Source organism: Accipiter gentilis, chromosome 1 (assembly GCF_929443795.1).
Source record: "Accipiter gentilis chromosome 1, bAccGen1.1, whole genome shotgun sequence".
NCBI lineage: Eukaryota > Metazoa > Chordata > Aves > Accipitriformes > Accipitridae > Astur > Astur gentilis.
In genome coordinates this window covers 29444785-29472415 of record NC_064880.1, presented here as the reverse complement: position 1 = coordinate 29472415, position 27631 = coordinate 29444785, and the positions used below count along the sequence as shown (strand labels likewise).

The following is a 27631-nucleotide window of genomic DNA, read 5'->3' as shown; positions in this document are numbered from 1 at the left end:
CTGTGAAATAGTAACTGACTTAGAAGGGAATTGCAAATAAGAGCATTCTTTCTTCTTTTCCTGGGTTTTCTTTCCTGTATAGCTGCTCTTCACCTTTTCTCTCTATTAATACAAAAGTAGCAGAAAACCCCCAGACTCTTAGGTTAAGGGCATGAGGTGAGAAAAATAGTTCGGTGATGCTTATTCCGCTACTGGAAATTGTAATACAGTCATAGTATCTGGGTTTTCTGAAAGTTCAAGAGAAATCATTCCGGGTGGCCTCGTTTTAGATTCATCATTAGTAGACAAGCAACAAAAGTGCTGAACCTAGTTGAATTCCTATTTCAAGGCTACAGAAAGATCCTTCTGCAGTGCCAAAAATCTCCTTTCTCTGGGACAACCCCTTATTCCTAACATAATCCTTAGCTACCAACTCCCCCCAGCACTGGCATTTGGCCTGATTAAGTTTCCTCTGAAGCATATTTCTTACAAACACAGCAGAATATGTTGCACCTGCTCTTCCTTGGATAATATTACCCCCTGGATTTCAACAGAAAGTGAGACTAATTTGATCTGCCAAGGTCTGTGCAGCCTCAGTCTGTGGTGTATAACATACTGCATCCTGAGCCTATCTGCCTTACTAATCCTTGTCAGCCAGGCAGCCCCAGGAAGCATAGATGCATTATCTCTCACTCTCTGTGTCCAAATCAAATGTCAGAAATAAAACCTGCCAAAAGTGTGCATCTTTATGGTATTCTTTAGGATCTAGTGAAAGTTATCTTCCTCTTCCCTCAACATGCTACAAAGGAAAAGCTGACTTCAATGAGAATCACATGGAGCTGATCAAATTGCTTCCTGTGAACACATTTTGCTGAATAGCTTAGTCCCAATTCCCCCCTCCCCGCCCCTATTTTATTTTTTGTTAAAACACTTCTCGACAGCTTGTGAACATGTTTCAGGGAATGAATTTATATATTGCTCACAGTGAACAGCTCACTATCTAGGGCTATCCCTGCCCCCTGACTAGTTGCAAAGTTAAAATAGAACAGTACTGCTCTGACTTTTGTACCAACAATCCAGGTATGGGCAAATGGTGGGTACAGCAAGCCATTTCCAAAATGTTCCTACAGCTAAACACTTCCTCATTAGATAATTTTAAAAGTTTTTCAGTTCTGACTGTGTAGAGAGGACAGGAACATCTGCAGGAAAAAGTCATTGTTTTGGCTGCATCCAGTGACTCTTGCCTGAGCAAGGACGAAGCCATCCCATATAGTCCATTCTGGACAAGCACGACTTCTAGAGGAGTGGTCCAAATCCTGAATTCCTTATACAATATTTCTTTATGCAAAATTGTAATTGAAGGAATGAGGGGAAGGGATAGAAGTGGTAACTGAGGAAAGGCTGCATCAGGACATAGCAGTGTAAGAATAATTCTTAAAGCATATCTTTTCCTCCTTCTCTGCAGAGAAATATTAAAAGGTTAATCTCCTGCTTTATAATTGTAACTAGAGTATATACGCTTTTAGAAAAAAAATCACCATGTGTGCATATGCACTTCCAATTCAGGTGTCAAAGTCAACTCTTGAACTGGAGAAGTTAAAGCACAGAGGTAGCTGTGATTGTTGGAGATTTCTGTGTATTTTTTTCTATGCTTTGTAGAGGCTTTACCATTTATGATACCTTCTGCATTTAATGTATGCTTACAAGCAGAATAGATGCTTTTGCAGCTACATCATCATGCTCTAAAGACAGATTTAATTACAATGCCAGAAATTATCTTCTGTAGGAAGACTGGCATATAAGAGCTCTTAGAGTGATTAGATTTCTTTCTAAGTATGTCAAACAATGTGATAAAGAAGGGACTCTGTCCTTCCACATTCTGTTCAAAACATTTGAAGTACTCACTAGGCTAAACATAAATGTTTCTACTCTTCCCAGATTCCCCCTAGAATCCTGGATGGAGTAATGCAAATTCGCTTCTGTAGATACTATTATATGTTTAAAGCTCTCAATACCCAAGAAAATCTTGAATAGCACTAAAAATAGCACTAAAATGGAGCAGTTCAATGGAGCACCAAGGTAGAGGTGAGCAGGGCAATCTCAGGCACGCATAAGTTGTAAAAGCCATGAGCTTCTTTATCATCCACAAAGACATCTCCCTTAAATTTAAATAGCTGCTGTCATTGTTACTGACTACCTGACTATGTATTTATCTGCCCAGAAGCAGAGTGCATGGCCTTTGGCCCTGCTATTCATAGTGTAACTGTCTCTGCCTAACAATGCTGTGAACAGAGCTGGGCTTCTGTTAGCATCTTTTGTTTGATGTGAATCGCTGAAGCTTTGATGTTGTTTGTGAGAAAAGTAATGATTAAAAAGAATAAGATCTCCACGCTCCCACTCTGCTCCCCACAGCGAAATCTCATCTGAGTTGGGAAAAATCTGTGACTGATCCTGTCTTAAGTATGTACAAACCACAGAGTCCAGGAGAGAAATCTGTTAGTGTTGAAACTCTTAGCATCCCTTTACTGGAGGGTCAGAGAGATAATTTGTCGTAATGATCAAAATTCTGTTTCCTGTTACACAAACGTGTATGCCCAAATAGGTACAGAATACTTTCTCTGTGTGATGAACACAGCTGTCAGTGTAGCCATAGTGCTTTATTTTCACTGGGATGTCTTAGATTTTCTGCTTTACTTGCATGTGCTTCCCCTTTATAGAATATTCTAACAAAGGGGATGATTACTTCACACTGAAGCTACATTAGTAGATTTAAAATGCTCTACAGTTCCAAAGAATGCATTTTTCCTTATAAATTATTATTCTAATAAGCTTGTTTCTCATCTCTACTGATGAATGCTTTTCTTGCTGGCATTTTTGAATGAAGAGCAAATGTGAGGCAGTAAAGCGTAACTAAAGCCCCTAAAATCAGAGCTTCAGAGTAAATGGATGGCTGTTCTGCTACTCAAGGCAAAAACTCCACTGTCACATAAAAATACTCTGATCGGTGATCACTACAGTAACAAAAAAGTAAATTCAATAAAATTATAATGTCCCAAGTGTAATAAAAACCAATGAACAAAAATTGGGAAGGCTTTATCTTCACAAACCTTTGATTCACAGTGTGAAGGAAATAGATTTGATTACTAAGGTATTTTGAAATTGGAGGTGGCTTGATTCCCGCATTGAGCAGCAGATGTGGGAGAGAGTAAGGGAGCAGAGCCATGGCTTACCTTGTGCCAAGAGCAGAGTCAGGCTTACAGAGCAAATGCAAAACTGTTTTGGCTTTAGACACTTGGATATGGTAAATCTAGCTCTGCATAATTCCCGATATATTTTTTTATATCCCTAGCTATCATTATTTATCTATATTCAGCTTCAAGCTCCACGTTAGCTTATGATGTAGCACATTTTGTATATCTTTGACCTTCTTTCTTCTGGGTCCAACAGGCATTCCAAGGGGCAGTCAAACAGGATTATTAAAGGACGTTGCACAGATTTTGACTTGTAAACCTTCTCACAAAAAGGGGCCAGACTCAGGAAACAGTTCTAGCCAGGTAAGCAGATGGATGTGATACACATCCCCCAGTAAAGGAGACTTCATTATCCTTTACCTGGGAGAAGAACTGCACCTCAAAGTGGGTTGTCTTGAGCTACCTTAAGGAAATGCAGAGAGCAGAGCAGATGCATAAGGAGGAGGTAGAGCCAAATGTCCCCAGAAAATGGATCAAGTCCCAAATAATGTTTCAGAACGGGGGGGGGGGGGGGGGGAGGAATAGGGCTAGGAAAGCCATAACTCTCTAAAATGCTCTGAAAAGTTTATATACTGTTTTAAGTATGCAATATTCCTTATGGGCACTCTGGTATGTAGCCTAGCTTGGACTGTGGAGAAGATATGGTTTGTTATAGTACTGTCAGTGGCACTGGGGTGGTGATGCCAGACCACTCCTGGAAGTTTGGGCTGTGAAGTTCCTTCTGTGTTGCATACTTCAGACATTCACAGCTGCCAAGAATAGCCTGCTCTTGGGAACTACTATGAGCAAAGAAAATTTCAGAGGGCTCTGCTGATCTCCTGTCTGACTTCAGTGGGAGTTGCCAGCATTCACTGGTTGCTGGGACCATCTTTACTGTATGGGTGTCAAATAGCAGAGGGCACAGCATTAGGTCCTGCTGTAGCAACTGTGTTGGTATGGACACAGCTGTTCCCTGCAGAGTTCCCTTCAGGGCTCTGGATGCTAGGATCTGCCCACACGTATTCAGGACTTCTAATCAATAGCATGCAAAAAACTACATGCAAAAGCCTTGATTTTGTTCTCTATGGTTTAATGTTGTAATTTTGGTATCAAAATGAGTGTCAAATGTTTATTTCAAACATACGGGTTTTATAAGCACTATGTTAGTGAGCTATATAAGTACTGCTAAGATTTTACTAATTTGTCAGCTGCCACTCCGCCTCTTTATGTTGCATTTGTAATGATGTAACCCATTCTCTCCCCACATGCAGTCCCTACAACATATTACAATGGCTAGAATTTTAAAGAATGTATTTGGAAAGAAAAAAAAAAATAAATCTAGGACTTGGCCATAGTTGTAGTGTTCAGCCAGCCCTAAACGGAGGATATATACAATGCCTGGATACACTGCTGATGTGATACGTGTACTGAGGTTTGATTAAGCTGGATATGAAAATTAAAACTTGGTTCCACATTGAAGAGATAATCTCCCGCAGTGTGATACTATGACATCAAGTTTTCTGTTTACCCCTAAGGCTGGTGCTGCAATGACTTCCAGGTTTGATGGTGTCTCTTTTTTAAGTTGTTGAGCAGCAGGCTAATAGCTGCACAGCATGATGCAAAGACAGCAGAAAGCAGGGAAATCAGATGTGAATATATTCCCCAGAGATCTCCTGCTAAGATGGAGCTAACTAACCAGAGCTTTAGTGCTCAGATGTAGTCCTCTCATGCAGAGGATGGGCTGATTATCAGCTCTTCCTGCTTCATTGTATATTTTTGGATTACAGATACTATTACAAATCATGAATTCTGGTATAATATGCACTTTAGAGTAATATGAACTATTATATTGAAAGGAACATTATTTTTAAAGTTTTTGTCCAAGGTCAGTTCCTCCCCGTCAAGTTGTCCACAATAATCTTCATATTTTAAAAAATACAGGTTTACGTTCTTCTGTGCTTGCTTTGCCTAACTGCTTGAAAGCCATAGCTTTAGTTTATTTCATCATGATAAAGACTGACCTAAGAAAAGAACAGCATCTACTGGCAAAGCAGTAGCCCACCACGCTGTTTTCACAAGCACATGTTGTCCATGTCACACAACAGGAATTGCCTTTGCTGCTGGGCAGTCACTTCATCATTGCCACAGTTGCAGCCTCAGATGCTACAAGGTACAGAGGGCAGAGGAAGCACATCATCCTCCTTACCTTATATACTGTTGGTGACTTATCTGCTCTACAAAATGTAAAGGAACTGCCAATCCATTTTTGTTTGTGTGTAGCAAGCTATGTTCAGGCACAAGTTCATCAATTTAATGTTAACATGGGAGCTGGTACCTGCTTCCCAGCTCTTGGCTTTGTATCATCACTGACTCATTGCTTCAATTCATTGCTTGGAGGTGTGAGGCAGTTTAGGGTGCAGTGGTAACAGGAAGAACTTGTTGCAGTTCCCCAAAAATGCCTAGTGAGAACATCCCCATGATATTTCAGATACCAATTGCCAAACTGTCAGTCTTTAGCAGCATAAGGCAGTCTGTGTGGTTTCAGTGAGTAGGAAGAAGACTGGCTGACACAGTTATTGATGGTTAAGTTACTAGTGTTATTTTCCATTTATCATCCTGCTCATGTAGCTCTGCTTTCTATACAGATAAGAGATGAAAATTTAGAATGGTGATGCTTATGTTACACAAGTCAAATTCTGAAGCTGGTTTAATCCAAAGAGAGAGAAGTATTATTCTCGTCATCTATAGCCTTAATAAAGTAGTACTTGAGAGCTTATACACCTTATACCAAGCACCAATGCAGTCTGTGTAGAAGCATGATTAAAAGAGTAAACTCCAAGTTAAACAGCACACAGGTTAAACCACAAATCATTTGTCATTGACCTTAAAGGCTTGGCCTAGAGGGAGCCAGAAGGGAGTGCAAAGGCTCAGCCTTGAGCTTCCCTTTGGGTCAACACATATTTGGACAGGTTTGACAGCAGCACCTAATGAGGCTGTCCCTCTGGCACCTCTCTGCAGAGCACTCCAAACCTTGGCATGATGAGAATCAGTTTGTCTCAAACATAATAAAATAAACTGTTGCCCTATCAGCTTTTATAACTTGGAGAGGAATTGTGTTTACAGATTTTACCACCTTCATCTGAAGATTTCTGCATAGAATTCAGACTTTTGGTAAAGTCAAAGAAAGGTAAGAGTTCAAATAGCCTTCAAGACTGCACTGTAAGCTAGCTCTTTCTCCCTAGAGAGGCAAGCACAATCTTCTCTGGACTCTACAGGAGCAGTAAGTAAAAATTACCTCATACAATGGCATGCAGATGCTATCAATCCACTCGAGCTGCAGCCTGGGTAGTTCATCTTTCCTGTTCCGATCAAAAATGGCCTGAATTGAGAAGGGAACAAAACTGTCATGCTTTATTACACTGGAGTATTTTACAGACACATCATCCAGCACTTTGGAGCTATGATCAAATTCTCACAACCAGAACACTTTGTAAACCATAATCAATCTTTGCAGCAGTCTTCCTACTGCTTTGTCTGGTATGAAAAATAAACTCTTTATTTTCAATCCTGTTTTGAAATTTGTAGGCTGAATGTATTTAAATTTTATAATTTTGTGATGTAAAATAAACGCTCCGCAGTGGGAGCTGAGCTGGTAAGAAACCTCCTGTAGAAATGTAAAGTAGATACCTTTGAGTAGAAATTTCTCTTTTCTCACATAGGGTTTTCCAGCTCAGCAAAATGAACAGTGATGGACCTGGGCTGGCTGGCTCGCTCCCTCCCTCCCAGTTACAGACCCTTTCTGCAGAACCAGCCGTGTCTGTGAATCCACAGTATAGGGAATCAACAGATCCATTTTGGGAGCAGTTAACAATTTGTTCCTCTGGAAATAGCCTAATTCACTGCTCACTGCATAGTCCCGGAGAGGAAATCATAGAGGTCAAAGCTGATGTTTAAAAGGCTCAATTTTTGGCTGAAAGAAGATGGAAGAAACAGAGTTCTGCAGAGTTTGAACATGAGTTGAGTTTCTTCCATACTCTGCCTGAGATTACTTGGGTCTATCAGCTTTCTGTCTACAGGATTTTAATCCTCCTTCTAGTGGCCCATCCACACCATTTACCAAATGCCTTTTTTTTTTTTTTTTTTTAACTCTCTGAATATGCCAAGTTTTAAGTCTTTCTGTCTTTTTCTGTGGAACGTCTGTTCTTGTTCTGAGCCCATCTCCTCAAGGTTGAAGTCTCCTTAGAAAAATTACTTTCCTTCTCTACCTTGTAAAAACTCCAGACTATACGTATTACATTAAAAGTCTGGTTGAATTCTAGTTGTAGCCTGCACTTTCTGACATACACAGGTATCACACACTGTATCTAAATAAGACTGGGAGATAAGAGTCAAGGACTCTGTGATCTTAAATGAGAATCTTGGGTTTGATTTTTGGAAAATTCTGTTTTTCCTAGTCAAATAATTTTGAAAAATCCTGTCATTTTCAGATTGTTATAAGCACAATGCAAGAAAAAAAAAATCCTTGAGTTGTAAGAGAACATCACATTATCTTGCTGACTAACAAGTCTCATATCTAACTAGCAGCAACACCTATCTAGGTGGCTTGCCATAGCACTATGTCATGAAATATATCAGCATTTGATCTTGTTTAAAAATTCCTCATTAACATGGTAAAACTCTACATGATTTTGACCCTTAGCCATCAACTGTTAGAACTGATGAACTTTGTGATTATTTACTGGCCTTATCTCCCAACATAAAACACTTTGTACATCAATTTACTGGATTTTTTGAAATTGTGAAGGGCCAAACAGAGAGGAACATCTTCCTTCAAGCTGTATGGCTTCAAATCATCCTACATGTGGCCCACAAATTACTGTATTCCTTGGTGCAGACTGTAGAGTCCAAAGGAAGAGCGACAGGGCTCCTATGATGGAGGAAATACTGAAGATATTTGGAGCAATACACTGTTCTTTCCCACCTGTCTGGGCTGTTTGATGAGGATTTTCAGAAGACATAAGTCCAGAAGAAAGCTCTGACTTCTGTCCTTCTCTGCACTTCTGCCAAATCTACAGTATGTCCAAAAATGTAGATGTAATAACACACCTTAAAATAATTCTTAAGGTTGCTGGACCTCAGCCATTTGCACTTGAATTCATTGCTCCTTGAAGACAGTAATGTTAATGTGTGTGTTGAAATAAAATTACTTCCTATTATGCTTCATTAGCATGAGAAACACACTTTGCAAATTTTATATACAAGGCAGGAAAGGTGTTTATATCCATATTATATGGAATGGTACTTGCAGTTATTCAGGCCTAGATTTGGTCTCAGAATTGTGAATACCAACACTGACTGATTACTCTCCTACTGGACTATAGCTACCATTTTTTTCTGAGAAGATATGGACAGAGAACTACTATAAGGAAGAAATCCATTAATGTCCCAGCTTCCAACAGTATACAAAGTGAAAAACTATTTATTGTATCTGAGAATTATTTACTACAACCTTTTAAGCTTTATTGACTTTGTTACATCACCACAGGCTCATGTGCAAGTGAGAACAAGTCTGAGCTACTGGAATGGTCTTTTTATTTTTGAAAGCATAAACATATTTGTGAATGGCTTATAAGTTGAATTCTTTAGAATACTTTGTGTTACCCTTCTCCTGTTGCCTCTAGATAATGGCTTGTCAACATTTTGAGGTATTTAACATGGATAAGGCTTTCTCTTCAAATTGTTCACTTAAAATTGTTATGAAACTTTTTTTCTTGGTTCTTGTTTGACACTTCTGCCTATATTCCCTTCAATACCAATTTATCCTTTCAATCACAGTGTTATATTTAGTTGTATACCCATAGAAATGCTTTTCAGCATTTGATACATCAAACACAGATAGACAGCTGTAGTATAAAGTAAATCTGGCAATTTTGACTTCCATAAATAGCTGGTGATTTTTTTATTTGAATACTGTGTATTAAAAACAACACCTGTTGCCTAGAAAATTAACTGACAGAATAACCTTGGGAATAGGTACAGAAAATGGGGAAAAGGACTCAATGCAAAAATGACTGAGTTGACTGGAAAGCTTTTATATATGGCTGTAAATGCATGTCTTTATTGGTCAGAGCTTTTATTTATTCCAAAATTTTTCTTTACATAAAAAAATACAGTTAGTTTTTCTGAATGCACCCAATGATATTTTTTTTACCCTATTCAAGTTAGTAACTATTTCAGAAGTGATAAAAACTTACTGAAGGGGTGAGTTTGAGTTCAGATCTTTCTCTGTCTCCTTGTTCAAAGAACTCACTGGTTACCAGCTCAGCTGCCTAAAACATAAATCATGATAAAGATTAGAGTTCTTGCTACATAATTTTTAGGGTAATGAGTTTTTGCTCAGACCATGATTTTTGCCTGTGCTTAATTGTAAAGAAGTGAATAGCCCCACTTACATGACTGACGTCAGGCACATGTTTGTGTAGTTTTCAGGACTGGGCATACAGGGGGTATAAATAGCCATAACCACTGATAGGCACGCTTATCCCTTTTTGATAGGGAATTGACTGGGGAAATGACATTGCAATGTTGAGGTAGCACTCAATGCAGTTATATGCAACTTACTCAAGTATTGAGAACAGAATAGAAAATTATAGCTTCTTGTTGGCATCCACAATTATGTCTGTAAAAATGCTTTGTAAAATGTGTGAGAGCTCTCTGGCTACTTACAGGCTGTTGCCCTATATAAACAACTTCACTTATCAAAGAACCTTAATTAACCAATAACCTCTGTTGTCTTAATTTAATGTGAAATCATAAAGGGTTTTTTCCCCACTAGGCTTTACTTTTTTCCCATTACTATCATCACTATAGGATCTGAATATCTAAATATAAACACAGATTGTGATTATCATATTGAATCAAAATCAAGAACTAGTGGGTTGGAAGTTGGAAAGTGTCTTTCTGACTTTTGTGAATAAAGATGTTCTATTCACAGCAGAGGCTTGTGCTTCTCAGAAGAACACAAGATTTAAAACCAAAATTAGTTACGGAAACAGCAGGAATTTTAGGAAGTCAAACAGTGAGCAATCCTGATAGAGTAGCCTTTACATACTGTACTCTTCTCATGTGTGGGGCTTGGAAGGTAGGCATGTGTGACGTTTGAGATGCAAAAAAAGGAAACTAATCTACTGAAGATGCCATTCAGTTCCTAAAGCTCTTTTCGTGCCTGCTTACTGTTTTCAAGCTAGGAAATTATTTCATAATGCCAAGGCACAAGAGGGTGAACTAAGCAGAAAACCTGCACTTCATAAAATCTCAAAATTTCTTGCTCTAGCAAATGCACGGTAGCTAACATTCACAAGTCCTAAGCTTGTTACAGTTGAAATAAGGAGTACCAAAATACATTGGAAGTAGGTGAAGTGATGTTATAAAGTACTCTTAAATCTTGAGCCAGGCTATCACACAGTTTGGAACTTTATAATGCATGTAATCCCAGTGCACTTATAAAATTCTGGATCAATACTCCAGATAGAGGAATAATTAACAACTTAACAGCAATTAAGGGTTTGCCAAGTGTATTGTATAAAAATAATCAAGACATAGTCTCACCTCTGTCTCTCACTGCTATTCTGATCCTGTTCTCTTTGTGTCCCTTTCCCTCTTCTTTTGCCTGTTTCTATCTTCTCTTCCTGAATTTTGACTTCTCACATGTAGCCTGTATTCCCTTTGATTCATATATTTTAATCTCTTTCTCCCTCACTTTTCCATGTTTTTTTCCTTTTGGCACAGTTCGGATTCCTGTTTTCCCTCCGTGGACTTACTAGCCTATCTGCTCAGCCAGGTAATGTTTTGTTTCAATGAATCCCAGACTGGATTTTTCAATATAAAGTAAACCTGTACGCTAGGCTGCAGGGGAATTTTCACCTGCAGACCTCAAAAGTGATAAGGATAAAACCCCAGTTTGCCAGAGGCTTCAGCGCTAATTCACCACCACAGTGCAAAGATTGACAACATGGAAAGCAGACCCTACCTGACATTTTGGCTGTCAAAGAAAATGGAGAAGTTAACTGGGTTAAAGAGGAAAAATGAGTAAGGATTACACACACTGCAGCTGTGGCTAGGTGGCACTGAAAAACCTTGTGACTCATTTTCCCACTGCAGGATATGAGCAACTTCCCTGATTTCCACATGAAGTGACCATGTTCTGGCCGAGTAACAGCCTTAGAAGGACTATTGTCATAGTCTGCTTACAAAAGCAAAAGCGACTCATCTGTCTGCAACTGCAAACTGAGCTGAAGCCCTCACCACATAGATGCTTTTTTACTGAGTTAACGTGCATGTAACTTTTATAGGTCTCTTTCAGCTTCTGTCACTTCCTTGTCCTTCTCCAAGAAATCTGGCTGCTCCTGCCTCACTAGTTCTCTGGTCTAGCTTCTCTTTCTCACCCCATCTTTTTAACTATCACTTTGCTGTTAAGCCAGACAAACTCCCTCCAGGTGCTTAGCTACACTCAGCTGCGCTGGTGTATTTCCTGTTTGCCTCTTGATGCTGTGTATTCCTCCAAAACCCTATGCAGCCTGCATTCTACTAGCTTGTTCTGGACCTCAGTAAAGGACAGAGAGTTATTAGCATGGATACAGGAAATATTAAAGGTGGATGCTGAATAAGGAAAGATGCCTAGAAGAGGCAAAATCATGTGGTAAAGGACAAGACTTTTGGGACAGGTTGCTTTCTCACGTTGTAATTGTTTGCCAATGCTGGACCCAAGTTTTATGTCTATTTCTAAAGAGCCTACTCAGCAGCAGAAGCCTGAATTTTTATGTGTTTCTAAGTACAGGATGTTAAAAAGGGCTCTATACTACACTTGTAGTTTTTTACATCAATGTTGAGAAAATGAACACATCACATATACTGAAGATTTTATGTTAATCAAAGTTTGCAGATATTCTGCTGGTATTTTTGATTTAGGGAAGATTCTGCCACTGCCAAGAAAAACTTTGGGGCAAAACTAGTAAGCACAGCTACATGTGGCTAACACTTTTTTTAATCCATCCTTTTTTTTTTTATATGGATTTAAAAGGTTAATAAGAGGAGAGGTTGTAAAGCCACATCTCTTCAGGTACCTACATGCTGCTCACCAGCATGTGTACATAGAAAGATTATGCAATAAACCATTTCTTGCAGAAACCCCCTGCTATTTCTTTATAGCATTAATACTGCTGTAAATTGATTCCAGTTTTGGTCCCTTGTAAGCCAGGGCCCTGGGAATATTGTCCCGCCAGTCCCGCCTCCTCCCAGCCCTGCTATTAATCATGACTTGCCTGTCTTGAAATCTCCCACGGTTTGGTCACAGCTCCAAGGTCACAGGCTGTCATTAGCATTGATCTGAAAAACAGAAATGAACAATACAAGCTGAATCAACCTTTGTTGGATTTCTAAACAACTCTGCTCTGGATGCATAAATAAATAATACATACATAAAATGTCAGCCCTGGCACCTTCTTTTCCTCCAGAAAAGAATGACATGTTTGAAATCTCAGCCATCAGCATGGCTTTTACATCACAATTGTGCCTAGGAAGCCTAATGTGTTGCAGGTCATCAGATGATGAATTTTGGTATTGTGCACTGCACACTAGAAAAGAAATGATATTGCAAGGGAGTAACTGCTAATTTTTCAATACTTCTAACACTACTTACATTAATACCTATAATATACTAGATAGCATGTGCTTCACATGATATAAGTGAGGGTATTATTACATAATACACCTGCAAACTGGATTAATTTGTATGCCTATTTGTAAGTCACTGCTGTAGGAAGAGAACCTGTAATCACAGGAGGTATCCCAGACACTGTTTAAGCAGTTTCTACTGCTCATCTGCAATAAAAATTTAAGATTTACTATGAGCTATACTGTTCCACTGTAGTTTAATACCTAGCTACAACCATGTTTTATATGCATTAGGAGAAAGAAACCGTTCAGCTGTAGAAAGCGTTTATGTACAGTACCATGATGCAGATAAAAGTCCAAGAAAGTTTAAATGAAGAACAAGGGCACTGAAAATGAAGCATCAAATATATTGCCTGAATCTAAAATTAGGAATGGGTGAAATGATATGGAAAATAGAAAATGGCCAATATTTTGGTCAAAAGACCAAAAGAAACAGAATTTTAATGAAATTTCAGATAAAATGAGACATAAGCAGGCATGCATATGTGAATGCACACATTTTATTGTCTCAAATGCATGGTATGCTCAAACCATCCACAATGTCTGAGGTTTTCAATAGGATGCATGCTCAGATCATTCTTGAGGGCTAGAAGAACACTGTGTATCTGCAGACTCCCAGGTACAGACTTGGAAGACCAGAGAGAAGCACAACCAGTAAAAGAAAACAGCTGAGAGGAGGGAACAGGGAAATGGACAAGAAAGATCTTTGTCTCCTGAGGCAGAATATTGATGCTTTCTGGAGAAAGAATGGAAGGGCTGAGCGGTAACTGGTGAGGCTGGGAGAAAGGGAAGAAAACATGACAGAGTATGAAGGCAGAAATAGGAATGGAGAAGATGAGGTCACACTGATTACATCCCTGCTGTTTGGTAATGTTTAGAAATCGTACCATACGTTTCACATCATGGATCACATTTTTAAAACAAGCTACCTTCTCGTTACTCTAAGTCTTCACTCCATCATATATGAAATTCCTTAAACAAACATGGCTACACTTTGAAATAACCAGAAAGCAAGAAATAGTAGTGCTCACCGAAATACTTCTCGGTGGTTTTTTATATTCCAATCATAACCACCTTTACTGACAAGTTCAAAAAACTCGGTCCTTCTCCTGCAACAAAACAGATTATCAGAGAAGGAAACAAGACGTTTCCAGGGCAGCACTGCAGCAGAAACACGGTTCTCTGGATGATATGAAATCATTGCACCTCATGTATTATTGTTAAAGTCATTACACTGACAGTCCATTTAAGCGAAACATACTAATTTCCGAACATGTTCTATAAATGTCTGTTATCAATGTCAGAGTTGCCTAGTAAAAGCAATATTGTATTTATGGTCTCCGCAGATAAGGAAATAAATGGTACCAAAATGTTCAGTCTTCCATGGAAGCATGAAACGTTCAACTACAGCAGTGGACAGACAGACAATAGAAACACTGCTGAAATATATACACACTTCTTTACTTGTCCTTGCAAAATGGTTTTTACTTCTGTATCCTGAATGGTTTTTCGGAAACTTGCATTTCCTGTTATTTCCAGCACACAGAACATAACAGTGAGACACAGGAGCTGCAGATGTCTCAAGGTAGTAATTCTTATTGACTAGAAACTAGGTCTCTCTGCTTGGTCCCATGCTTTGTCTTCTGGAATATCTTGCCTATGTCCTCAAAGATAGACAAAACATGAGCCTGAACATGTTGATGTTTGTTTGGTGCCTTTAAGTAAAAAAAAATTCTGACTCATCATAGTCTGTGGTTTTTTATGGGACTGAAACTCCAAGCAGCTCCTATTACACACAGCGTGACTACAATATAAAATAGATCTTGCCCCAGATATAGCAGAAGTTGAGGTACAAAAGTACGGAGCAACTTGCCCAGACATATTTGTGAAATAAGATATAAAAGAATTTCATATTACAAAATTTGCTGGGACAATGCAAAGTCACATAGGCAGAAAACAAAATTCAGTTCTCTCACACAAAGTTATAGCATCATGGCCCAGTGGAAATAAATATTGCAATGATGAAAATTTTAATGGCCAACAGTAGTTGGCACATAAATCTTAAACCAGCCTAATCCTGAGCAGATCATCAAAAACTGCATACTCTATTAAGAGAGCGAGCAGTAGGTTTTTTTGCACCCCGTATTTCAGTGCCCAGTCTAACAATGTAAAATTTGGTAATGATTTCATTTTGAGGTATTGGATATTCTAGGCAATTCCTATGATACTGGACAAGTTCAGGAAGATGACATCCCAGAAATCTCAAACACTCAAATTTAAAATATAGAGATCCATAAATAGTAACTGAAAATATGAATCTCAAGGCCTTATGTTAAGCTGAAAACTTTAAAATAAGAATTTTCTTTGAAATACATCTAAATGGATGCAGAAGTAGTAGTCCAAGTCCACAGAGAATTTCTATTGTTGGAAGGAGTCAACCTGAGGAAAGCAGCCATGTATAAAGAAACAATTTAGTGTTTCCTACTGGTTGCTTATGCATGGCATCCAAAACAAAGAGGTTTGCCATTATTAAGCAAACATAATATGCCAGGATTTCAGAAATAAACAGAATGATAACAATTTTGCAAAATCTTTGAGTAACATTGACTCTGGTTGTATTTTGCCTGGAAGGGAAAGTTGTCTTGCTATATATAGCAAATCCAGTTGCTTTACAGCCCAGTGGCTCAAGACACCATTTGAATGAATTTCCATAAACTTCATTTTGGTTCCATGCTTTTGCTTGTTGTATGATCTACAAGCATCATTATCTAGAATTATCTACTAAAATCAAGTATATTTTCCATCTGATCTTTCACTGAAAGTCATCTTTTTGTTTGTTTGTAGAAAAGTAGTGCCTTGAGAAAGTCATAAAGCCTTACTCTGCCTGGAGTTTTGTTGCTATTTGCTAGCTGCACTTTGTGACCTTTAAGTTTAGGCATTCTAAGAATATTGATATGAGAATTTCCTTCTCTACAAAAATACTGAAGATGTAGTAAACTGAAAAAGTAGTTAAGTACTTGCCCAGACACATCTGTTCACATAGGATGGCTTTAAGAAGTGTAAACCATCAGTGTTTCCAGGGAGTGATTTTCAGGCACTTTTGGAAGTAAAGTAGCATAACAACTACCTGATTAATGAATCGTAATAAAACAAGAGGAAAAGATAACTTATCTGCAGACTTCTGAGTAAAGAGGCCTCGTTTGCTAAAAGTTTTCTGATTCATGTAGCACATAAAAATCAATTATGCAAGCAAGGAAGAATAATCTTGAAATTCAGCTGATGTCCCTTTTTGGATATTATTTCTCTGTATTAAAACTAGAAAGACAAGTTGACCATGTAGTTTTTCAACCTAAGGCACACAGGGAAAAGAGCTCCATCACATCTGGGTCTGGACTGAGTTCCCTCCCAAGGCACTGCCGTGGGCCCTCACTGGCTCTTCCAGGGGCTGCAGGATCTTGGCCAGGGCAGCTGCCCACTCAGCCCCTGCTACTCATCTTTTCCTTGACAGCACAAAACATTTCTGCAGCACTTGTTGTTTGTGGTGAGACAGAACGCGTACTGACACATCCCTGTGGTTCCTTGTATCTCACTTAAAGCTGTCAGCAAACTCCCTGTCACACCAGCCCCCCCCACCCCGCCCCCGATAACAAGCAATCTTAACAGACAGCTTCAAAAAGAGTATGCTTAAAAGGGCTTATTTGTTCTGCTCAGAATTTTCATGTCAGCAAGCAGAAATTTCTTCATGGACTAATATTTAGAAGTTATTTATAATAAAACTATTCGCTAAAACCCTTTCTTAATGCAACTTCTCTGAGAATAGACTTGTGGGTAACAAAGAATATCAGTGTGTCCACTGCCAGTACTGTTTAGAAACAGTCCTTGGCACAGCAACCAACTACTGAGGAAAAAAGACAAAGAAAACATTGCAGCATCCCGGCTAGCACGATGCTGATATAGATAGCTGAACAATTTCAGGGTAAAGACTTTGCCTGAAGTTTTCTGGAAACTTGGTTTGGTATCAACCATCACTACAAAGGAGGGGCAGAATCTAGCTATGGCACCCTAAGAAAAACATTACTAACTGCTACCCAGCACTGTACAGCACAGGATGGTAATGGACATCAAACAAAAAATCCTGAAGGATGAATTATTGTCAAGGCTGGGAAGGTAGTATGCTGAAACTGCACATCCAACAGCACTTCACCCTGTAAGTCAGCCACAGGCATGTGCCAGACAGGAGGATGTCAAAAGTGGATTGTGATGGTGGCACCATGACTCCTCTGACTACATGCATGCTCCGATGCATTCTCACTGGGAAGAGCTTGGTAATAATTAACAGTATTTGAAAGACATAAAATAGCGACAACTTGAAGTCTACTTAGAGATTTGATTTGCAAACAAGGAAAAGGAAGAAAACTGGATGACAGAGATCCTATTATACTTCTCTTGAGTTAAGCTTTTTAAGACTTATTCTCATGTGATGCAATTTGGCATACTTTGTCTTCAAAGCAGCAATACATATGCTTTCATTACCTCTGGAACTGGGTCTGTAACTAAATATAATATTTCTTAGCATACATGTTTAGAAACTCTGGAATGGTGGAAGAGAATTCTAAAACATCATTGATTTTCTACATGCCTGAAGAAATGATCACAGAAGGGACAGAAGAATTATGGGACTGAGCTGTAACTGATTCCTTGGATTACCTTGAAGTATAAGCCTAGGATTTCACTTGCTTTTTGTTGATACAGACATGTTACACATTAAAGCAAAACTTACTTGGACACTTGAGATATTTCTATTAGCCTAAGATATACTAAGTATTAGACTAAATCTCTTCAACCACAGCTAAACACTAATTTCTCATATTATATATCCTTATTGGTATTTAATAGGTCATTAGAGTAAGTTCTTCGAATTTTCATTTGTCAAATACAAGAAATGCCAATACTTACTCAAAATATAGAGTGAGGTCTGTTGCCAGTATCGATTGCTTTAGAAGCTGCATAAGGTCACTGTAGTCCTTAGAGGACAAGTTAGCAAAGATGTTGTGACCCTATAATGAAAGAGATAAAAGAGGTAAAGGGCTAGCAATCAATATAGGTTTTTAAAAGGTTTTCTAACTCTTTAGTCTACAGTTTCCTTGTAACAGAGGTCTCTTCTGATTCATGGCAAAACTACGACAAAATAATAATGTTAATACTGCTGAGATTACATTGAGGTGGAAGAGTTGACGATTGTAATCAAGCACTTGGTATGTTTTTCTAAACCTTGCTGAAATTATAGCCTCTTGAGGAAAGATTTACTCTTTGCTCTGACCCTGCACAGACTCAGTTTATGGGGAAAAACTATGGATACATTTCAATCTTTCCTGTTCTTAAATGTTTTGGGGAACTGTGCATTGCAGCTTTTGAGTTGTGCTCCTAATAGATTTATCTGTGCTGCTGCCTGCAGGCACACAAACTGCTGTTAGAGCAGTCAAAGACACTAAATCAGTTTTTCATTCAAAACAGCCCATTTGCTCACTCTGCCCATTACTGCGTTGTCTTACAGTGTATACAAGCATTGCCTATGCAGTCTAAAGAACAGCAACTTTAGGCAGTTTAGATGCCATTTTTAGGCCTAGTAGGCTACTTCTTAAGGGATCATGGATTAAGAATTTGAAAGGTACACTATGACCAGAATGAAAGGAAACAAATTATTTAATATTGCTATTTTAGAGCAGGGAGGTCCTTTTGTAACTGAATTTCTGAAAACTAAGAGATATAGATTTCTGAAAACTAAGAGAAAACAAGAGATTTACTAACTATAGATATCCTATAATTTCTCTATGAAATCCTAGAGAAAATAAACTGAAAGAAACAAAATTAATAGAAAAGTCTAATTGTAAGCTTAAGAAGTGGTCTTTGTGACATTAGTCAATATAACTAAATAAAAGTAGTACACTTTTTTTTTTATTTTTAAAAATTACCTAAAGAAATAATGATGTTCTTGCTAAACAGAGTCTTTTTTTGGTGGTATTTAGCACTGTATTGCACACATTCAGTATGCACTGCCATCTACTGCTTAGGAAGATTAAAATGCCCTTAAACCCAAGAATTTTCCAGGAACAGGATTGCTATAACCATGATGGTCTGACGACATAGATGAAATAAGGTCTGGAGATAGAAATGGTATTTTTTAATAAATCAGCTAATTGTTGGACTAAAAAAATAATTTGCCATGCATAAAAGATGGTCTTCTCTGTGCCAATAAAATGATTATTTCTTTTCAAACTAAATATTGAGAAGGATTGAGAATCTAAAGCTTATTTATGAAAAACAATTTTAAAACCAAAATACTCAGGAGAAAATAAAGCAAAATGTATCAGGAAAATAGCAACTCTTACCACAGGGGCAATTTACCAAGTTGTCTGTTGTTCTATGATATCTGTTGCCTTTCTGACCTGTTTCACAGTGTATAAAACCATGTCACTACAAAGCTCAAGATCACTTATACTGAGGTTAGCATGTTCAAGAGTAAAGGATAAATAGCTCCTTTGTCCAACACAAGAAAATACAATTTACTTTCCTTCTAGACAGCAAAGACAGACTAGAATATCAACATCAGTGGATAGGATATAATCTAATTTCAGTTTATTTGAGAGAGGAGACCAGCCACTCAGCTAGTGAAAGTTAGTGTATCTTTAAGTTAGATGGAGGATCCAAATCTGCAGTTATTCCAAACTAAGGGGTGTTGTGTTCCATTAGCAAATAGTATCTATTGGATAAAAATCCTGTATGATTATTTTTCTGGTCTAGAAATGAGGACCTGGAGAAGAAGCTGCTTGAATGATCAAAGGGGAGGACTTGCATTTCAAGTAATATTTTACATCTCTGAAAGAAGCTGGAGTAGATTCCAAGGAAAAAAGGTATTTTTTTATTTCCATAAATTTTTTTATTTTTAAGCTGGAAAAGGTAAAGAAAAGCATCTAGACTGACATGAGCTATAAACTTTCACAGAGTTGTCCATGTCTTGTGCCTGTCTTCAAAAAGACATTCAGTCATGATGAAGATTTCAGGAACTATAGAAATCACTGTTTTCCAGGAAGGCTTTCTCCAGAGGCTGAACAGTCTCATTGGTTTAGAAAAAAAAAAAACAACCGACAAAAACAAACAAGCAAAAAACCCTAAAAGCCCTTCCTTTTTTCCTATTCTGAACCAGTCTGTTTAACTTTCAAATGCTGCTTTTTCTTATGCCTTTCCCTAGAATATAAGGAGCCATTTAATTCCTAGTATTACCTTGCAGATAAGCTAGGCTAGGCTAAGCAGATTGAGCTGTTTAAATCTCATGCTGGTGCTCTCCTTTCCTATGTCTACTTTTTTAATATAATACTGAGAAACTGAACACTAAAGCCACAGTCCCGTGACTAACCTCTGTGCACTATACACAGAGGTAAAGCCATCACCCTGTTCCCATTTTTCTGTGATCATGGGACATTCCCAGATGCTCTTCAAAAGTTATTACAGATCAGCATATGGTCTCCAATTGTGCTGCATGAACAACATTTTTGGTTTTATATATACTGAATGCATTTTGTAACAGCCTATCTGTGTACATTAAGAAAATACATCCATTGTTTTGTAAGCATTGCGTGTCCATCCTTCTACTTTTCTCAGTATGTCTCTGGGGTAGTGCATGCTGCATACTGTTATGCACAAGATATTCTAGACAAGAACTATGTCTTTATGTGTATCTGCAAAGCGACCAGTGTACACTGGACAGCATGATATTACTGATTTTTTTAGAAAAATCATTTAGCAAAATAATGCAAACCATTATAAAAATACTGATTACAGAAAGACTGTCAAAGAAATTAAATTGATCCAGTAAAGGATGACTGTGATACTCTGAATACTACACCTGTGGGGAAACATAAGAGCTTGTTTTGCCTACCCATAAACCACTGAGCAGGATATATGTAAGAAGACTGAGAAAAGCTGACAATATGATGAGGATATGTTCTCCTTGCCCCTAGCTGATTGAGACAAATATAATCTCTGGGCTCTATGATCAGCATTTGTAGTTGTTTAATTTTGTGCTAGTTGTGACCTTTGTGGTAACCAATAAATAATTCCTCAAGGAGAGGGCATTAAAAAGGTACTGTGTGTGGTATTTCCTTTCTCTGGCTGAAACTGCCCAACAGCTTACAGTGAGATTAATAGTAATGCTTTTGTACCTCACTTTGGAGAATCATGACAGCATGATTGAAATGGTGGTGCTCCAAGGTAGCAGAGGTGCCATAGAGCTGAGCTAAGGCTGATCCGCTCCTGAAACAGAACATGGGGAGTCAACAAATACTGCTCGTCTGCTTACGAAGCAGGTTTCAGAGACAATTCAGTAACAAAAGCACGTAGCCACACTCCATTTCAGCAACCACACTTAAGACAGTTGACAAGATCAAAATACTAGTTTAAAGCCAGATACAAGGCATTTATGTTCCAGACTTTGCTAAATATCATCAGCTGACTAAAGATTTTCCTGGAACTACATGAAATTTTGTAATGCAACTTTCAAAGTGCCTCAGTGATGCAACAGCACAGGCGCACCACTGTGCAGTAAAGACAAATACTAACATCCCTGGGCTAGGACCGTCTGTTCTGCTACTACTTTTTATTTTTAATTCTTAATAGATATAGACACAATGGCTTACAATGGGTGATAACAAATTCTTAAAACCCCCCAAAACACAACAACAAAAAACCAACTGCAAATGCAGTGACGTTCTGTCTGTATGTAAAATCAGGCACTTAAAAAAATTAATAAGGTAAAAAAACGTAAGTAAGAGCAGTGAATATAAAAGTGAAGTTTAGCATCTCTTTAGAATGTATTTTCTCACCATGTTTATTGTCCAAAACAAAATTGGCTTGAAAATGCACAGAGCAGGTGGGTTTTCTAAGTTTAAAGAACAAAAATCTATAGAATACAATTATAAAATTGAGAATTGTTAGGAGGTGCAGAGACTGGTACTGGATTGTAAGAATAGTTACTGTTCACCAGTACTGGGATTCAGCCTAAAGCGACAAGATGGGTTTTCTTTCCAAAGAAATGAAAATAAGAGATTATGCTAGAGACAAACAGAAAGAGTCTCCTAGGAGCATATACTATAAAACTGCACCATACTGATATTTAATTACCAGAAGCAGCTATATTAGAGAGAAGGATGTCCAGGAAACATTATCCCTAGAGAACATGGTGTTGAGATATATAACTGAGCCATTTCACACAACTGATATTGCCTCCATCACATACCTCTTGAACTTTCATCACACAGAACAGCAGTATTGAACACTGAAGATAAAATAGGAAAATGTGATGCTTAAATTTATGTCAGGTTAGAGGAATAAATCACAGCTGCTGTTATGAAAACTACAGCTTCTGTTTTCAGGGATGTTTTATACATGTGTGGTAATGTTTGTCTTTTGTTAAATGTCTTCAGCAATTTCTTTATGGAGTCGTAAAATGGTAGCCTCCTCTTTGTACTCTGTTGTCAAACAACAAGTATAAGTGATAGCAGTCTAATGCCAAAACCTCTACCTTTAACTCAGCCATCCCTCTGCACAAGAGATATTGTTGTGTGATGTTAGAGTGGAGAAGTGGTTAACTTAATCAGAGCCTAAAACGGTCAGGATGTAAATCTTAGGTCTCATTTTTGTAAATTAGGAACATAAACATCAATCAGCTAAGCTTCCTTCCCATTTGTCTCGTCTTTTTTGATTCCCTTCAAGACTCAGCGGCAAAAAGGCATCTAGCAGTGCTTGGTAACCTTTGCACCATGAGCTCTGTCTTTTGAGAACTGCAATTGATTTTCCTTGCTATGGTGATTGAAGATCCAGACAGTGTCATTGTTTCATTGAGACTGTACAGCAACACCAATAGCTCAGGAAATGGCAGCTTAGCGAATATCAGAAACATCAATTTGAGTGATGTTCACTGAGGCAACTCGCCCCCAGAAATGCAGCAGCCCGTGCATACATACACTGCAGCAGAGTATTTCTGCAAAAGATAGGGACAAAATAGGCTTAATACAACATCACCCTATCTTTCAAATATCTTTGGACAACCATTTGACCACTTCCCCATCACACTGGAGGATTAGCAGTAATGCAGAACAGACAAAGCTGCAAATGCATGCTGGGATCTGCCCGATGAAAGCCTCAGGGTCTCCTATTTTGACTGTAGAGGACCTGGGGAGTCAAGAAAACAACATGGGATTTGGAGGACTCTCTGTGTCCGACACCTTTATTTCACAGCTTGGCCAGGATGTTGTCAGGGGACACTTCCTGTTGTCCCCACCCTGTTCTCAGGGAACGCAGATTTTGGAAAGAATTTGACCTTGGTCAAGGGAGTTCCCTTACCACCACAGTAAGAAGTACCCTCAAACCTTCTACAAACCTGCTTCTACTTCACTGTGTTGGAGGGCAGCAGCCTGGACAGTAAAATACACATGCAAGTGAGGGCTGCTGAATCAGATCCTAAGAACTTTGAATAGAATGAAATTAATTTTTAGAACTGAAAACAGTCTGGAGAGCAAGACTTCACATAGGTGATGTATGAATCTGCCTTCAAGATCCACCTGCGTGTTCTGGTAGGTACTGACCATTGCAGTGGGTGGCCAGCCCACCGCTGCCCACTGCAGCATGTCTCTGAACAGGCTCTGTGTGCTCTGGTGTGTGGGACAGGCCAGGAAGGAGGCACTCCAACAGACCAGGGACCCTGTGTGCTCCACAAATGATGGGTGTGTGGTGAGGCAACTACTCCAGCCACTGCTGCGGACAATATGCATCAGAGGTCCAGCATGATGGCAGCGGTTTCATACTTCATAAGCTAGGAATCACTTTATGTATGCTTATCTATACTAGTGTGAAAGTTTTTGTGACAGCATTATTTCAGTTTTACCTATCTTCTTTTCTTCTTAATAGTTTAACAAGATTTTGCTTAACGTCATGCATTCCAGCCAGCAGGAACAACCCAGATAGACAGTTTCACTGTTTCCTGGGTTGAATACCAGCATCAATAATACCTGAGCCTGAAAAGAACATAAAATTTTGGCACCATGTTTCAATACACGATGTTAGTTCAACAGCCTGATACAAAGGACAAGCCAGCAATTACCCAAAAGAACAGAGAATGATAAAGATGGATAGTCCCTCACTACATACGAGAATAAAAATACTTGGCCTTGGCCTAGGAGGCCTGAAATTAATGCTTCATTCTTTATCCTGGTCACCTTTTGCTCTTCTGTGGAAGAAAAACAAATTAAAGTAATAAGAATTAGAAAACTTACTTGGCTTGGAAGGCATTGTTGGTTCCCCTGTGGTCAAGGTCATGACATAAGCATCCCACAATCAAAGCTAAAATTTCAATTTCAGTTAGAATCTCCTGAAATCCTGCAGTCTGAGAGCAGAAAAAAAAAAAAGCAGCTGTAACTATCAGTAGCAAAAGGGATAAGTAATGGTAGTCCATCAAGCAACAGTCAATGTTGTTTTGATACCAGGAATGTTTCAGTAACGAGAAGATAAACGCTTTATTGTCATATTATATTCCCTGCTGTATGTTAGATGGTTAGCAGAATAGATAATGTCCTTGGAGTGATCTGTTATTATATCTCTGTTGCATTTCCAGCATGCCATTTCTTCACTACCCAGAAGGCTCTAAAGGCCAAAAAAGCTAAAACCAAACACCAACAACTACACACTAAGACAAGAACTGGAATTTCATATCACAGAAACACAAACCAAAATTGATTCCATTTTGAAATTATTGTTCAGAGAAGTATTTAGACAGATTTATTCAATCCTGAGGTCACCATCTTAGTCAGTCCCTACTGTCAGAGATAGCTGAGATGTTAAATCAAAATAGCTATAAAAGGAGCCAGCTAAAATATACTCTATGGAATTGTTACAAACTATTAAGAGGTTTGTTATCTGGGACACGCGAAATGAAGTGGCATGATTTAAAGAGGAATTATCTAAAATGGCATATTTCTGCTGCAGATACCCACTTGAATTTGGGAGAGAATTTGGAAAACTGATGTATTGAAATTCCCCACTAGCAGCTAAGACCAGATATGCCCATGTGAATGGGGGAGCTGATCCTAGAAACACTTTTTTGCCACTATACTTCTCCTCACGGACACTTGCCATAGCAGTTTTCCTGCCTGAACTGCCTTATGTCAGAAAAGAAACACTACTGTTAGTGCTAACCCCAAGAATCCTGAACAGATCCTGTCTGGAGGAGGTGCTGGAGCCTGAGTGGGACACCACCTCTTTGGTGCTGTGCATCTTACCCATGGCAGAAACAACCTGGTTTTTCAACTCTTCAGAAGCATAACGGCATACTACCTGCAAAAATGACTGGCTGAGCTGGAAAATCATAAGACTTGTGTTTCCACAGTGCCAGTCTCAAATGACACTCCTCAATTAGCCACATGATCTAGTCAGTATGAAAGGAAATTATACAAAAGGAATATAAAATACATTTATACTGGAGGACCAAACCAAGGCTGAACACAGAATGTGTAAGAAATCCTGAATTCCATTGATTTTCAATGGGGCATAATTTCACCCACTGGCAAGAAGATAGTGAATATCAGTGGGACTTGATGTCCTTACCTGGCAGGAACTTACAGCCCACTCAGAAATGCCAGTCAGTTGCTTCAATTCCATGTGAAAACTCTGCCGTTCACCCTAAAGACCATGAATTCTACTTAAATAAGTGCACATTCAAATCCAAATAGCCTCTGTTTTCATAGTCTGAAATGTGGCTGCAGTTAATATTTAGGCAGTACAGGGAGCCAAGCTCCCCCAGGTCCTCAGGAATGCATTTCAGTGGGAACTGAGGAAGTGCAGGACTTGCTACAAAAGCTTTATAATTGTGTGCAAAGTTTACATATCAGAAAACATGATGAAATATGAGGAAAAAAGATTCCTTTTGTGTACAATCCACTGGTGCACACGGTAACTTGAATATTATGAAAGAGGTTCTCCTGATTGCTAATGGTATTGCTTTTTTTAGTTTCAGTAACAGCTACCCAGGCAGAGGAAATTCTCTGAAAACTAGTGTTTTCTCTTTTTATATTTTAAACATTACTCTTGTATAACAAATAATAATCAAGGTCTATTTTTAAAAAAGGAATTAAAAAATAGGTTTGTAACTGACAACATGCCACATGTCTAATTTCATTCTAGAGAAGATGTTCATGGCTAAGTTAAAACAACTTAAAATAGAAGTTTTATAATATGAAATTGATGCTGTAATAAATATTCTTTAGCATAACACAAGCTTTGATTAAACTCAAGGATTCAACCTGAACTGCAAATGCAGGAAAGCCGATTAAGGAATTCATTAACAGTAGCAATATCTCAAAAATAAATGCAACATTTTATTTAATCAAAAGTCTTGTCATTGAATATATGAGAGAAATATATCATATTTCACTTAATAAAAAACATTTAATTTAAAACAGTGTTACGGTAAGGGGATATCTGCTTTGAACATAATGTAAGAAAATAGAGGATTACATTTCCCCATTTTTTGAATTTACAGAGAGAGAAAAAAATACATGGCTGTAGATGACAGTGCAGTAAAATTTATTTTCACCAGAAAAGGAATGACCCATAACTCATGAGTGGCAGAGTCTCCAGTGAGTTATGGAGGTCATTCTTTCATGTGAGGAAATGAATTGCATTCATTATACCTTGCCCCACATTTATATGTTTTGTTATTAGCACACCAGATGGGATTTTAATTTTGTATTGTTTACTTGTTCATTTTTACTTTTTGAAATAAGTAACAATGTGAACTGCGTTAGGCAAAGGCATTGATAACAAAGCCTGGGCATGATCCTGCAGTTTACTCTCATGTGATGTCCTTAATTTGCAGCAGTCTTGCTTCAGCTTGTCTTCAGAATATTTGGGAGAGTTTGAAATACAGAAGCACGGCTTACAGGACTGGGCTTATAGTTGTTTAGTGTCTAACTGGAGAGAGAAAACACACACTTAGATATACAGGAACATACCTTAGATATGCAGAAGGCTGACCCAGGAGTAGTTTAAGCTTTGTTAGATTTCTGTTGTTTGGCTTGTTCAGCCCAGCTGAGTTTTCCTTCTGCATTCAGTGGGAGCATGGTTGGGCCATTAGAGGCTACCACATTACAGATTAGACATTTGTCCTGGTTTCGTCTGGGATAGAATTAATTTTCTTCCTAGTAGTTGGTACAGTGCTTTGTTTTGGATTTAGTGTGAGAATAATGTTGATAACACACTGATGTTTTAGTTGTTGCTAAGTAGCATCCCAAGTCAAGGATTTTTCAGTTTCCCATGCTCTGCCAGGTGCACAAGAAGCTGGGAGGGAACATGGCCAGGACCTGAACTAGCCAAAAGGATATTCCATACCATAGAACGTCATACTCAATATATAAACTGGGGGAGTTGGCCAGGAGGCCGGGATCACTGCTCGGGGACTGGCTGGGCATTGGTCAGCAGGTGGCGAGCAATTGCATTGTGCGTCACTTGGTTTTCTTGGGTTTATTTCTCTCTCTTTTTGTTATCTCCCTTTTCATTACAATTATTATTTTTATTATATTTTGTTTTATTTCAATTAGTAAACTGTTCTTATCTCAACCCACGAGTTTTACTTTTTTTCCGAT

At 38.4% G+C, this 27631-nt stretch overlaps 1 protein-coding gene across 1 annotated transcript in view; it reads right to left on the bottom strand.

Annotated features, from left to right (window-relative positions):
• The window catches only part of PDE11A (phosphodiesterase 11A), a 143422-nt gene that overhangs the window by 9653 nt on the left and 106138 nt on the right, over nt 1-27631 (bottom strand). Inside the window, exons 13-19 of the mRNA XM_049808666.1 lie at nt 24269-24378; nt 21161-21251; nt 17898-17998; nt 13973-14050; nt 12526-12593; nt 9464-9534; nt 6505-6588 (exon numbers count right to left, since the gene is read on the bottom strand). Of these exons, the coding sequence (XP_049664623.1) occupies nt 6505-6588; nt 9464-9534; nt 12526-12593; nt 13973-14050; nt 17898-17998; nt 21161-21251; nt 24269-24378 (603 nt within the window). The remainder of the gene's footprint in view (nt 1-6504; nt 6589-9463; nt 9535-12525; nt 12594-13972; nt 14051-17897; nt 17999-21160; nt 21252-24268; nt 24379-27631) is intronic.